Below are 14,427 nucleotides of genomic sequence, written 5' to 3'. Positions count from 1 at the left end.
CTGAGCTGGGCTGTCTGAATTGATCAGGCTCAAAACAGTGTTATTTCTTAAACCTTTATAAAAGAGGACATAAGTCAACAGAACGGTTATGGAATTATCCTTTTCGTTATTGCCTTGAGTATTGCCTTGTATCTTGTTAGGATTGCTAGTATATAATTTAATTTTAAAGGCTTCTGAATTAATAGTCTATTGTAAACTTTAAAAAAACACCATTCATTTGTTCAATGCATATACAAACAGTATGTCGCAAATGGCTATGGGATGTCACTGAGGGTTTGGGGAGTGGAGTTTGCAAAATGTGAGAATTACACAGATGCCTTGAAAGTATCTACATCCTCCATCCATTAGGCATTGCTGGTTGGATCCAGGGGTTGAGGATGGGAAAAGCTGAGCATGAGTTGAGGTCTTGCCCATTGCTGTGGGTTAAACTATCCCCACAGCCAGTAATAGGTTGCTGCGAATGAAGTGGAGGCCAATAACGGGAATGGATTTGGTCATGTAGGGGCCAAGTAACAGCTCCTGATAGTTGTCAAGCAAATTGATATGCCCAGTGGCAGTGCTGAAATCATCTGTCTACTTGGACTTTACAGAGGACCTGGTGCAATGACACAAAGTTCCTTAACCTTAATATGGTTTCAGCTGGAACTTTGTTTTTCTTTACAGTTCTATAATCTCTTGGCAATAATGTGGTTAGATAAGAAGTCTGCTTCTTGTGTACTTGCAAAAACCTAAATTAGGGTGGCACGGTAGCTAAGTGGTTAGCACTGCTGCCTCACAGCACCAGATACCCAGCTTCGATTCCCATCTTGGACCACTGTCTGTGTTGAGTTTGCACATTCTCCCCGTTTCTGCGAGGGTTTCCTCAGGGTGCTCCGGTTTCTTCCCACAATCCAAAGATGTGCAGGTCAGATGAATTGGCCATGCTAAATTGCTTATAGTGTTAGGTGCATTAGTCAGGGGTTAATATAGGGTAGGGGAATGGGTCTGGGCGGGTTACTCTTCGGAGGGTTGGTGTAGACTTGTTGGGCTGAAGGACCTGTTTCCATACTGTAGGGAATCTAATCTAATCAAATCAAATTTTGTTTTCAAGAAGGAGTTAGGGCTGAAGGGATAAAAGGGTATGGGATGAAAGTGGGAACAGGGAACTGAGTTGGATGATCAGCCATGATCATATTGAATGGCAGAGCAGGCTCGAAGGGCCGAATAGCCTACTCCTGTTCCTATTTTCTGTGTTTCTATGAATGATGCTCCTCCATTATCCATTAGAAATGTCATTTGTTTAGTTCCCCAATCTGTTCCTGATTGCAGGTAAAGCGATGACCTTTATGGTTACTTAGAGTCATAGAGTCATAGAGATGTACAGCATGGAAACATTCCCTTCGGTCCAACCCGTCTATGCCGACCAGATATCCCAACTCAATCTAGTCCCAACTCAATCTAGTCAATCAGGGCCCGGCCCATATCCCTCCAAACCCTTCCTATTCATATATCCAGATGACTAAAGAAATTGAGGGTTTGGTTAAGAAAAAGAAGGAAGCATATGTCAGGTACAGACAGGATAGATTGAGTGAATCCTTAAAAGAGTATAAAGAAAGTAGGAGTATACTTAAGAGGGAAATCAAGAGGGCAAAACGGGGACATGAGATAGCTTTGGCAAATAGAATTAAGGAGAATCCAAAGGGTTTTTACAAATATATTAAGGGCAAAAGGGTAACTAGGGAGAGAATAGGGGCCCTCAAAGATCAGCAAGGTGTCCTTTGTGTGGAGCCACAGAAAATGGGGGAGATACTAAATGAATATTTTGCATCAGTATTTACTGTGGAAAAGGATATGGAAGATATAGACTGTAGGGAAGCAGATGGTGACATCTTGCAAAATTTCCAGATTACTTCTCAAAAGTTTTTTGTTGGGGTTGTCTCGAGAAGAATAAACCTTCCTACCTGTTGTTCTTGCTGTTTGACTAAGGGATCCACAGGATGACATTGTGTTATAATATGGGTGAGGCGTGTTTCTTGGGCTCTTCTACTAATTAGACGAGTATAGAAGGAGGACAAGAGGGAAAGAACTGAAGAGGTACAATGACTACATTTAGCCTGTCTCCTGTTTATGTTGAAAAGCATGCACCATCAGGAAGTGATAAAAACCGAGTGCACACTGACATCAGTTGGTCAAAATTGACAGTCTCTAAATATGAACATATTCAATCAAGGCATTCAGAAGGGAATCGGATGGTTATTTGAAAAGGAAGGATGTTCAGAATTACACAGGAAAGGCAGGAGAATGGGACTAAGTGAAATGCCTCATTTGGAGAGCCAGTGCAGACACAATGGGCTGAATGGCCTCATTCTGCATTGCCATACTTCTATGATTCTGTAAAGAACAATGTCTTGATTTAATTTGGAGTAGCTGGTACTAAGGGTACTACAATCGATTGTTTTCCCTTGCTGAGAGAGAGGTGAAAACAGTCATAGTGGCAGCTACCAAGTTGTCCCCTTTCCTGGGAGGTGTATGTGTGAACATCAGATTAGGGAAGGGGACTGGATATCAGATGCCCACACTCGTCCCTCCTTGTTTAAAGCATCAGCCAACTGATACCATAAGCTGAATAGGCCAGTCAGCCTCTTTCTGTGCTACAAACCTTTGCGTTTCATTGTTGAATCTTTCACTCAAAGAAAGCTCACTTGCAGAAATATAGGCTCTCCAGGCTATTCGGAATTCAAAGAAGGCACAGCAATTGAACGTATTCCTCTTGTTTGTTGTGATTTGACCCTTCATATGATTGAACATCACTTCTAATATGTATATGTATATATAGCATGTTACAAGTTTGACTGATTATCTTTAATTGGTTGTTAGTGTAGATAGTTGCATGCTTGGGATTATTCAGCAAATTTGGTCCTATTGGGGACTCAATCTAACATTGGATGATTTGGTTTGGGTCTTGCAGCATAAGCTGTTTGAATATGGTCTGTACTCTATCTATTGCAAACAACCAAAGATGCATGCTGCTTAATTAAGATTTCCAAAAAGAAGACCAAATATATGCTGGACATCTGACCTCTCAGTTCCCCAAACAAAGGGTGTTTACAAATCAATTTAAAATAGACATTAACTCCTCTAAATTCCTGCTGCCTTCATTGAATTTTATTTATACAGTTAGTAACAAGACAAAGAGGAAGATTTAACAATATGATTTCCTGAAGAGAAAGCCACCAGAGAGCACTATTGCCTTATATTTAGCTTCAGTAGTTGAATTATTTTAGCACATCCCATCTGGAATAGGTTCACACATTCCGCTTAGGAAAGCAATCTTTAAATGACTAAAAACCCACTTATTTAAAGAAAAGATCGAAAGAAGTTATCTTTAAACGTGGAAAGTGGAAAAAGTCTGAATAATTCTCAGTGTTGATATGTTGTTGTATTTAACTGCAGCAAATATTTATTTTTTTATTCCTTGACTTCAAAATAGTGACATGTAATATCACCCATTGTGGGTCTACACAAAGTTGATTTTTGTAGATCTTGTTTTGATTCAGTGTGTGATACCAAAAGTAAATTTAACACACAAATAATACCACTGTTTGCTGAATTAGTGCTGTAAATAGTTCAGTACAAACCTCCAAATGTAAGAACATGGGAATTGGAGGAAGAATAGGCTAAGTATCTTCTCATGAACACGGCTAATCTTTTACCTAAGGTCCACTAGTTATGGATATGAATATAATTGATACTTTTGAAGGAAAACAAGACACACAAATGAAGGAAATACAACATGTAATTAAATTACACTGGAATATTTAAATTAGAAATGACGAGAGGAGACTTGAGTGGAATATAATCACTAGCTTGGAATCTCTGGGTTGAATGGCCTGTTTCTGTCTCTCATATCCAGTGCAATCTGCTTTCTTGCCTGCTTGTTTCCTTACATCTATTGATTTCTCTTTTGAATCTACTCAATGACTGAACATCCACACAATGTCTGAGTTGAAGATTCCAAAGATTCAAAATGCTCTTGGTGAAGCAATCTCTACTCATTTCAGCCTTTAGATTAAAAAAAATCTCTGAATTCATCCAATTGACAGAGCACTGTCAGTCCCAGCTTGAGTATGTTAATGGGTCCCAGTCTCCGGGTCAGAGAATTCCAAAAACTTCTAACCTTATGAGAGAAGAAATTCCTTTTCATCTTTTTGTTAGTTGGGACTCTTTATCTTAAAACAAAGCCTCCAGTTCCAGATTCCAGAAAATCATCTTAGCATCCAACTTATTGAGTCTCCTCGATAACACCACTTTTCATCCTTCGAAACTCCACCCAACCTGCTCAGCTTTTCTTCATAAGACAAATACTTCATCTCAGGAACCTTCTCTGATATATTCTCAAGCAAGTATTTCCTCCTTACATAAGGCGATGAAAACTATCTGCAGTATTCAAGCAATTTTACTTGGAGAGAAAGGAGTTCTAGTTTCCTCAAAATTACCAGAGAATAACCAATTCCAACTGTGTCGTGATTTTCTTCTGATCCTTTCACAGGTGATCGGAGGGTGTAAAAAAGGCCTTAATGTTAAACAGCATTAGAAGCTAATGGGTGCATTGCTTACAGCCTGTCAGTCAAGTGCACCATAATGCCTGCCTTCATCCTTTCAAACCCCATTTCACCTCTCTGACATTTAGTAAATTGCTGCTTATGTATTTGTCTGTTCCCAAAGTGACCACTTTACATGCCATAAACACGATCCATCAATGCAAATCCAAGAGCACTCTCAACCTTTAGATGGGTGTTTGTTTCCTTCTGTTTAAGGTTAAAATGTTGAAATTATTTTTCAATCTGTGTTATGAGCTCAAACTGTAGAGTGGCTTCAGCTTGAATCATTTCTTAATTAACTTCTCTTCTTTTTAATATCAGCTTGAAGTTAACTACATTGCACTAAGTTCCAGAACTTGCATACTCTGTTTATTCCTTAGATTTATTCTGTAGATTCTCCAGCCATATCATCTTACTGATTCATAAAACTTGTCTCGATAAGGAAAGAGGGAGACAGTGACAGAGTTATAATGTCACTGGACTGAGAAACCAGAGGCGTAGGCTGATGCTCTGGGACATGGGTTCAAATCCCACTATAACAGATGATAAACTTTGAATTCAATATAAATCTGGAATGAAAAAGCTGACTTAATGATAACAATGAAACCATTGTTGATTGTCATAAAAAGCGATCTGTTCACTAATGTCTTTTAGGCAAGGAAATCTGCCATCCTTACCCGAGATGGATAATAAATGCCAGCGGCACTCACAATTCATGAACAAATTTTTTAAAAAGTTCTTAAAAAGGCAATGGAAATGAGCCATCCTACGGTCCAGCCAATTTTAACAAGACACTTTGTGCACATCTCTTATGCTTTTATTCAACAAACAATGAGCCAGATTTTTGTTAGCAAGATAAAAAGTTTTAGTCAGAAAGTTTCTTTATTTTGTCCATGGGAGAGGGGAAGGGAGAGTCCCACTGATTTAGAAGCAGTTCAAATGCACCTTGGAGGTATGTGAGTGCAAAGGCAGGCTGGATAGATAACTCACCTTGGTCCTCTGGGAATTTTTCTGAGCTGTATTAAAGGCTGTTAGGCCCTCAAGCGCTCATCCATTCAACTCCATGCCCTCTATATTCCCCACGCCAAAATAGACATAAAGGAGATTGAGAAATAGGATTGATATCGATGATGGGATCTTTAATGTCCACTTGTGAGGGCAGACAGGTCATGGTTTAATGTCTCATCATAAAGACGACGCCTCTGACAATACAGCATTGCCTCAGTATTGCAACAGAGTGTCAGCATTAATTTTTCTGCAGAAGTCCTGGAGTGGGACTTGAACCTGGCATCTTGCAGCACAGAGGCCAGAGTGCTATCGAGCAAGTCTCAGCTGACATTGTCCTCCCAATTATTTTACAATTGCCACATTTGGGTCTGAAGTTACTCAGATATTGTATTATAAAATGTGATTTTTTTTTTAAAAGAAATCTATCTGATAGATAGATGAATCAGTGGAAACTGCTTCCATCGGTACCATATGGAGTCTAGCCCATTGTCTGATCACTTGCTTGCTACAGTAACAGTTCAGCCAAATATGTAAATATATGTTAATTGAGAGAAATTCCAATTAGAAAAGAATTTAAAGTTAAGTATTATAAACGTACAATATAATCCTTGACCACAAATTCTGTGACTTAATAAATCAATGCAACACCTTGCAAAGATCGATCAGTGGGTGGCACGGTGGCTCAGTGGTTAGTACTGCTGCCTCACAGCACCAGGGACCGATTCCAGCCTTGGGCGACTGTCTGTGTGGAGTTTGCACATTCTCCCCGTGTCTGTATGGGTTTCCTCTGGATGCTCCGGTTTCTTTCCACAATCCAAAGATGTGCAGGTTAGGTGAATTGGCCATGCTAAATTGCCCATAGTGTTCAGGGATGTGTAGGTTGGATGCATTAGTCAGGGGAAATGTAAGGTTATAGGGTAGGGGAATGGGTCTGGTTGGGATAGTTTTCGGATGGTTGGTGTGGACCTGTTAGGCCAAAATGGCCTGTTTCCACGGTGTCGGGGATTCTATGATTCTATGAAAACATTGATTGGCATTAGTGCATGTCAGAGATGAATTGTATTTTTCAGTTACTTTCTACCAAATTATTATAAAGAAACTTGTTAGGTAAAATGTTGCACTAGGGGTATATGCCTTATATCTTACAATCAGGTAGGACTGCAACTTCGTCTAAAACTGGAGGTTTGTTGCATGATAAAGCTTTATGGCAGGAAAACCATTTTCACCTGTCAACCATTTCCTGCACGTTGCTGTGTCTGACTTTGTGCAGTTTATTCTTCATGTAACGTTGACTCTTCTCCTTGTTACAGTGCACAATCTTGGCCGTCCCTATTGGCTGACCCTCTCACCCATGTACATCTGGATTCTGATATTCTTCACTCGACCTCACAAAGAAGAACGTTTCTTATTTCCAATCTACCCTCTCTTCTGCCTCTGTGGGGCAGTTGCTCTCTCTGCTTTGCAGGTGAGTGCTTGGTTTGATGTGGGTCTAGTCTCCCTCTGTCCTTGAAAGGATCTACAAGAAGGGATTTTTTCCATGAGAACATTTGATGTTTATAAAACAGAAGTTTACCCTCCTATTTACTTTATGGCCATCCCTTTAGTTGCCTGACTGTGATAAATCATGTTGCAAACTTAATGCTAAGAAAGTGATTCTCCAACATCTGAGAGTGTGTAGTCCATGTGTGACCCTGCATATTACGGGTAGTTTACTGTGGAGCAGGAGGTTAAGTCATGGCTGAGGTCAAACCTGTTTTAAACTAGCGTCCAAACTTTCATGGAGTGACAACAGGGGTCGCTGGGTAGCATTTGGAAGCAAGGATCCTGAGTCTTTTGCCACTTCTCCCTACAGTGGGTGCTGTTGCCTTCAGTGGGTGCTGTGGATGCTGGCACCTTCATTCCTGTCCTGGATAGAGACTATTTTCTCATGTTATCACTCCAGAAATGGGGTGAAGTAGGACTGGACAATAGTTTCACCTAATATCTGATTTAATGTTCTCCACACATTCAAATGATAATGATTCCTAATCATGGCAATTGAGTATGTTGGATGTCTCTCTTTCTATTTGGGGTTCTGTCATTTACCTGTTATGTATTGCGATTGCATTATAAATTTATTGTGCTATTTATTACATAAATCTATTTATTACAATATTCTATTTATTATATACAGGTTATCCTAGATTTATGAACAGTAACTTACAAATGCTTGGACTTATGAGCAAGATCCCAAATTAATATTAATTTTAAGAATCTGACATGTTAATATTTACTCATACTTCAGAATGGCCATTTTATATTTTGCTGTACAGTGTTCTGACTTATGTATGAACCAACTTACTTGTGTATGAATATACTCAGGAATGGAACCAGTTCGTAACCCAATGTCAGTCTATAAATCTATTACATTTATTTATTACTTGACTATTTATTAAATTTATCACCTAAATATGTTGTGACTTCTCTGAATTAGCCAGGAACTCAGGGAACTTATACTTCCCCACAGGCTTCTCTGAGACATGCTTCGGCCAATCAAAGTTGACTTGCCAAACAATTGCCACCCTTTTCTTCTGTCATATAAATTGTTGTGATCATGTAATGTTTGGCATTCTTATGTTTGTGCTAATAGATGCCAAATGAAAAGCTTGGGACAACTGTCTCTTTACTGCAACATCATTTATTTATTTTTCCATGAGAGTTGCAAGCCAGGATTCTTCATAAATGAATTTGGTAATCCAACATCAGTACTCATTGCATGCAAATTATTATGACAGTCTAACAGCCTCATGGTCATTTTTATTAACAATAACTTTTCATTTCTGGATTTGAACTGAATTCAAATTCTGAATAGCAAGTTGGGTCTCAAATTTACACTCTCCAAATTATTAGTGCCAGCCTTTGGAGTAGTAATAGTTGGTTAATATAATTTTTTTATCCAAATGCATTAACTTTGGATTGAAACCTGTATAGTCAGTTCCGTTTAATCCATAAAGCGCACACCAATAGTGTGGAGAAGGTTAATAAACTGTCCTGTGTGCACATATATGTATCAACGTGCCTGTGTGTATGTGCATGAGTACAGAGCGTTGCTGTCTGCCCTTTTGCATCTGTGATCCAGCTGCCAATTGATAGCTGCAATGTTGGTTTTAGCACCACTCTGAAACAGGCAATTCCACAGGCAAGTGAACTACTTATCTTAGTTGGATGATTGACCACATTAAGTGTTATTTGGGAATGAAGAGTGACTCATGTGATTAGCCAGTGGGGTATGATTCTGATACCTAAAGCCAAATGGCACTAGAGGACAGGTGATGGGTAGATGTTGAGTAAGGGTAATTGGGTGAGAATTTGACTGAGTATACTACATACATATATAGGGAACAAATAATTATTAGGTAGGAGGAGACAGTGTTCTAGTTGGAATTAAGCTCTAACAAGAAAAGCTTAGACACTGTCTAACCACTATCCTTACCTTGGTGTTCATCAGCTGGGAATACAGTGGGTGAAGATACCTCATGAACTGTGTGTTTGTATGAAATCCAGCAGACACAGATCAGTAATTCTTAAAAAAATTACAAATTCTGCATCTCTGTATAAACAAAGATTCAAAATGGCGCTGACACCGTATAATTCCTTGTGAGCTCCCTATAGCAGATCTAACTCTAACATTTCTTATAACTGTTCTATACTTTGAAACTTAAATTCTAAATCTGTAAAAATTACTAATAGTGTTCTTTTAAATCTACTTAGCTTGCTAATGTTGATCTTGTTTCACGCACGCCCTGTGCAATGTAACCTGTATGTCTCTATCTAAATTTGATTTTCACCCTATGATCTGTGTGTTCTTGTTTACTGTGATCTGCCTGTACTGCTCATAAACAAAGCTTTTCACTGTATGTAGGTACACGTGACAATAAATTAATAAAGAAAATAACATGCCTAATTTTTCACCAAAATTGGCTACACTTCCTGATGAAGGGCTTTTTCCTGAAATTTCAAGTCTTCTGCTCCTTGGATGCTGCCTGACCTGCTGTGCTTTTCCAGCGTCATACTTTTCGACTCTACATTTCACAATAACATGAGATTCCCATGTGGAGTCATTTAGTCATAGCCTTGGAAGATCTCGATGATAAAATTAAAATTGGACAAGCAACAAGAAAAAAAAATAGAATTTTTGAGATACTATTTCACTTGATTGTGGAATTGTCGGTATCAGAATGGTGCTAATGCCATCTTTGCAGCTATCAATTGGCAGCTAGATCACAGCCTGGTCCAAGGGGACTGTGGCACAATACAATACACAATGTTTGAATAACTGAACTGAGATACGTTAAACCAGGGATTGTACATGCAGTTTCCACACAAAATATTACTAATCCTTGTTGCAATTTTTAAAAAATAGAAAAATGACATTTGTGATCTATATGGTTGCAGGATATCATTTTAAAAAGAATTCCATCTAAAGTATAAAATAAATTCCTATCAGATTACATGCTAGATTATACTGTTTCAGCAAAATGGTTGTTACATAAATACATTTCTCACTTCAGACTGCACTTTCTGCACTTCTCTTCCCAAAGGGAAAAAACAAGCTTATCCCAGTACATTAATCACCACCAGCTTACTGTTGTTTAATTCCAGGCGTTGATACTGACACCACTCTGTTTAAGGGGTGGGGGAATTGGCTAGCTCAGTTGGCTAAATAGCTGGTCTGCAGTGTAAACTGAGGCCAAAATAAGGGTTCAATTCCCACACCCTCTGAAGTGACCAGGAAGCACTCTCCTTTTCAACCTCTTCCCTTGCCTGAGGTGTAGTGACCTTCAGGTTAAACCAGCACCTCTCTCTCTCTAATGAAAGAGTAGTCCTGTGGACCAGTAGGGCTACAGTAACTTTAGCTTTTATTTAAGGGTTACATTTTATAGTGAAACCCAGCAATTCAAAGCTCGGGGCAAATTACTGCAGATGCTGAAATCTGATCTGAAAACAAAAAGTGCTAGACATCACAGCTGTTCAGGCAGCATCCATGGAGAGAGAGCAAGCCAACCTATCAGGTCTAGATGACCCTTCACAGCTGAAGTGAAATGTGGAGCGGGCAGCATTTATGTTTTAGTGGGAGGAATGGTCAAGGTTTTGCCGTGGTGGAGAAAAAAAAGGGTGTTGATGGTTTACCTTGTATGATTGAAATGTAAGAAAATGTAATTTTTCTGCCTATCTGCCAGACTGGAAAGAACAGGCAGTCCCACTCGGTTGGTGGAAGGGAAGACAGCACGTGGTGACAGAGGATGTGACAAGCACAGCTAAAAGAGAGGGAAGGAATAGGTTCACAATTTGAAAGTGTTGAACTCCATATTGAACCCTGAAGGTTGTAAACTGCCTAGTTTGAAGATGAGATGTTGCTCCTCCTGGTTGCGCTGTGGTTCGCAGGAGCATTGCAGCAATTCAAAGCTGCTTGTATTGGGAGTTGTTTCTCTTCTGAGCCAAATTAAGATTGAAATCTTGGGGCCTGTCAAAGGCAATGACAAACACCCAAGCCACATGAACCAACCAGCTTCTGACGACCGAGATTGGCAACAGTTTATACCAGGCGAAAGTGAGGACTGCAAATGCTGGAGATTAGAGTCGAGAGTGTGGTGCTGAAAAAGCACAACAGGTTAGGCAGCATCTGAGGAGCAGGAGAATCAGGAATGAGGGCTTTTCGAGGAAGGGCTTTTGCCTGAAATGTCGATTCTCCTGCTCCTCGGATGCTGCCTGACCTACTATGCTTTTCCAGCACGACACTCTCAACAGTTTGTACCAGCTAAAGGGCAGATCAATCAGTTTCCACATTCCTGTACCTTATCCAATGGGGAAGGCAATGGAGTTGCGGTATTACAGCTAGACTGTTAATACTGAGGCCGTGGTAATGTTCTGGGCACCCAGGTTCAAATCCCACCATTGGCAGATAGTGGAATTTGAATTCAATAAAAATTTAGAACAATTGCCAATTGTTGGGTAAATGCTCAACTGATTAAGTAATGTCCATTACAGAAGGAAACAGACCTGGTCTGTCTGCCATGCAACTCCAGACTCATAACAATGTGTTTGCCTCTTAATTGCCCTCTGGGTGATTAGAGATGGGCAGTAAATGAAGGCCTAGCCAGTGATGCCTATATCCCTGGCAGAATTTGGGTTAGAACAAGACTGTGTTAGCCCATATGTTTAAGTAGCTCCTCTGCAGATATTTTCTGGGTTCACACATGGGAACTGAGTGACCAGTGTCAGTGAAGCTGAACTCAGTCAAGAAGTCAGGTGGCTAGATGTCAACTCGCCCGTAGGCAGTGTAATTCAATAATGATTTTTTATTTACATAGGTATGGATCTACACAAGCTCAGACTGTCTCCTTCCTGCAGTCTGTCTCTCCAGCTGTCATCCAACCCTGTGATTATCTATCACCATGATATCATGATCTTTTAAACAGGTGCTGTTAACTGCCCATCAAGAGAACAAGAAAAAAATCGTAGAGGAGAAAGTAAAGAGGAATTTGTAAAAATTGGAGTAATCTGCCGGGGGAAATTACTTGTTTTTCCAGTTCCTATAAGCTTTCAGTCGCAAAGTTGATCTGACTTAGTTCTGGTTTAACTGCATATACCTACTAAAAATTCACAAAGGGGTTTTGGGAGGCAGGGTCACCTGATATCTGGTAGCTATGAAAGGTTCTTGATAAAACTAAGTTGCAGTTGTTTATTATTATTTATAATATTATTCTAATTATTTATTTTTCCCTTTCTCTTCGATGGTAGTGTTTGACAATGACACAAGAATGATTGAGATTGAGAATTTCTTGTGCAGGGAACATCAGACCATCTCCTCATTGCCCCATGTTACATTCTAGGGAGAGCCTCAACCAGATGATCTGACAATTAATGAGTTTTGGTGGAATACAAAATTTTATGTTGACTTCTCTGTCTTATTGCCATCTTCACCTGCAATTTGCTGACTGTTCTATAACATAGCTGCAGCAGAGGGAAATCATTCTTATCTCTGTTTTAAAAAAAGTTCTACATAAATTGGAAATTATTTAGGTTTCCATGGTTATAGAATAGTTATGATTTTTTCAAAAATCATTTCCATAAAATGTTTAAATATTTGAGGAGCAGGGAAAATATCTCATAATATACATAATTCAGTGGTATTCTTAATTTTTACATATTCCTACTCCCCAAAACAAATGCAGGACTTTGAAAACAGGATGCAAATTTAAAACTCAGGCCAATTTAAGCCAGGAAGCACAGAGCTAACAATTAATGATTGTATGAGTTTAAGTATATAACAGATTCCCATGAAGCTGATTACTGAACCAGATGGGGTTTTTACAATAATTCAACTTTCATTTGTTATTCTCCTGGTACAATCCTACAAATTACGAGGTTTATTGAATTTCACTGAATGAAATTTGAACTCATGACTTCTGAATTGCTAATCAATATACCAATATACTATAGTAGATTTTTTTAATCAACCTGTCAAATGTGTTATGATACATGTCTGGGGCAAGTGAGACTTGAACATGGGCCTCCTGACCCACAGGTAAAATCACTACCACTGCAGTACAAGACCCTCTATTGTACTATTGTACCATTCCAGTGCATGGCGAGAGCTGGAGTGGGATTTAATCCCACCATTTAGTATGATGTGCATGCATTAATTTATAGAATCCCTACACTGCAGATAGAGGCCTTTGGCCCATCAAGCTTGCACTGACTGCAGTAGACCCAGCCAACCACCCTATCCCTGCAACCCTGCATTTACGAGCATTAACCCACCTAGTCTGGCACCCCTGGACACTATGGGGCAATTTGGAATTAAGAATCTAATGATGACCATGAATCCATTGTCGATTTTCAGAAAAACCCATTTGGCTTACTTATGTCCTTTAAGGAAGGAGATTGCCATCCTTACCCAGTCTGGCCTAAACATGACTCCAGACCCACAACCAATGTAATTGACTCTTAAACCACATTCTGGGCAATTAAGGATAGACGATACATGGTGACTTAACCAGCCACGCTCTCAATCCGTGAAAGTATAAAAAAAATTAGCATGGCCAGTCCACCTAACCTGCACATATTGGATTGTGGGAGGAAACTTACACCGACATGGGAAGAATGTGCAAACTCAACAGTCACGCAAAAGGCTGGAATTAAACCTGGGTCCCTGGTGCTATGCGGCAGCAGTGCTAAACACTGAGCCACCATCACACCCAAAATCCTGAGTTTAGTTTTTGTAATACTGGCTGAGTTGTTTGTGATATACCTGAGCGGGGAGGTGAACCCTACCCTGCCACAGTAAGCATGTATTACATTAGTTCATCTGTTGTCCAATACAAATTTATGAACCAAAGATGCAAAACTGTGTGGTGCAGCAGAATTGTTCAAACACTGCCATCATTTCTACCTCGATAATTATTTTGTAACTTGTCTCCAATTTCTGGGAAGGACAGACTTTGCTGTAACTGCAAGCAGTTCCCTGCTGGATATGTACACTGTGCTATGTTGCTGAGAAGATTGAATAGGGTTGCATCTAGATCCACTTGAGGAATTTTTGAGTTTAAAGAGAAGGCTCTCCAAAAAATGTATTTAAATCAAATGACAACTAGAATGAACTGTGATAGTGTCCTACTCGAGAAAATAACAGTTAGTTTAATTATTAAATTGGACTCTGTTTTTTCCTATGCTATCTGCTTTAAAAATGATGAGGCAAGTATTTTATGTTGCACTTTTTGAATTTCAGAATATTTTCATTCTTTCTCAACTTGGGAATGAATAAAATTTCAGGAAAAACGTTATTGTGAGCAGCTGT

General features: G+C 39.4%; 1 protein-coding gene across 7 annotated transcripts in view; it reads left to right on the top strand.

Annotated features, from left to right (window-relative positions):
• The window catches only part of alg9 (ALG9 alpha-1,2-mannosyltransferase), a 258,877-nt gene that overhangs the window by 71,308 nt on the left and 173,142 nt on the right, over positions 1 to 14,427 (top strand). For all 7 annotated transcript variants that reach the window (XM_043676654.1, XM_043676652.1, XM_043676649.1 and 4 more), the window contains exon 10: positions 6,899 to 7,053. In XM_043676654.1, coding sequence (XP_043532589.1) covers positions 6,899 to 7,053 — 155 coding nt within the window. The remainder of the gene's footprint in view (positions 1 to 6,898; positions 7,054 to 14,427) is intronic.

Source organism: Chiloscyllium plagiosum, chromosome 35, assembly GCF_004010195.1.
Source record: "Chiloscyllium plagiosum isolate BGI_BamShark_2017 chromosome 35, ASM401019v2, whole genome shotgun sequence".
Lineage (NCBI taxonomy): Eukaryota > Metazoa > Chordata > Chondrichthyes > Orectolobiformes > Hemiscylliidae > Chiloscyllium > Chiloscyllium plagiosum.
The sequence above is the reverse complement of the archived record's forward strand: the minus strand, read 5'-3'. Positions and strand labels throughout refer to the sequence as shown.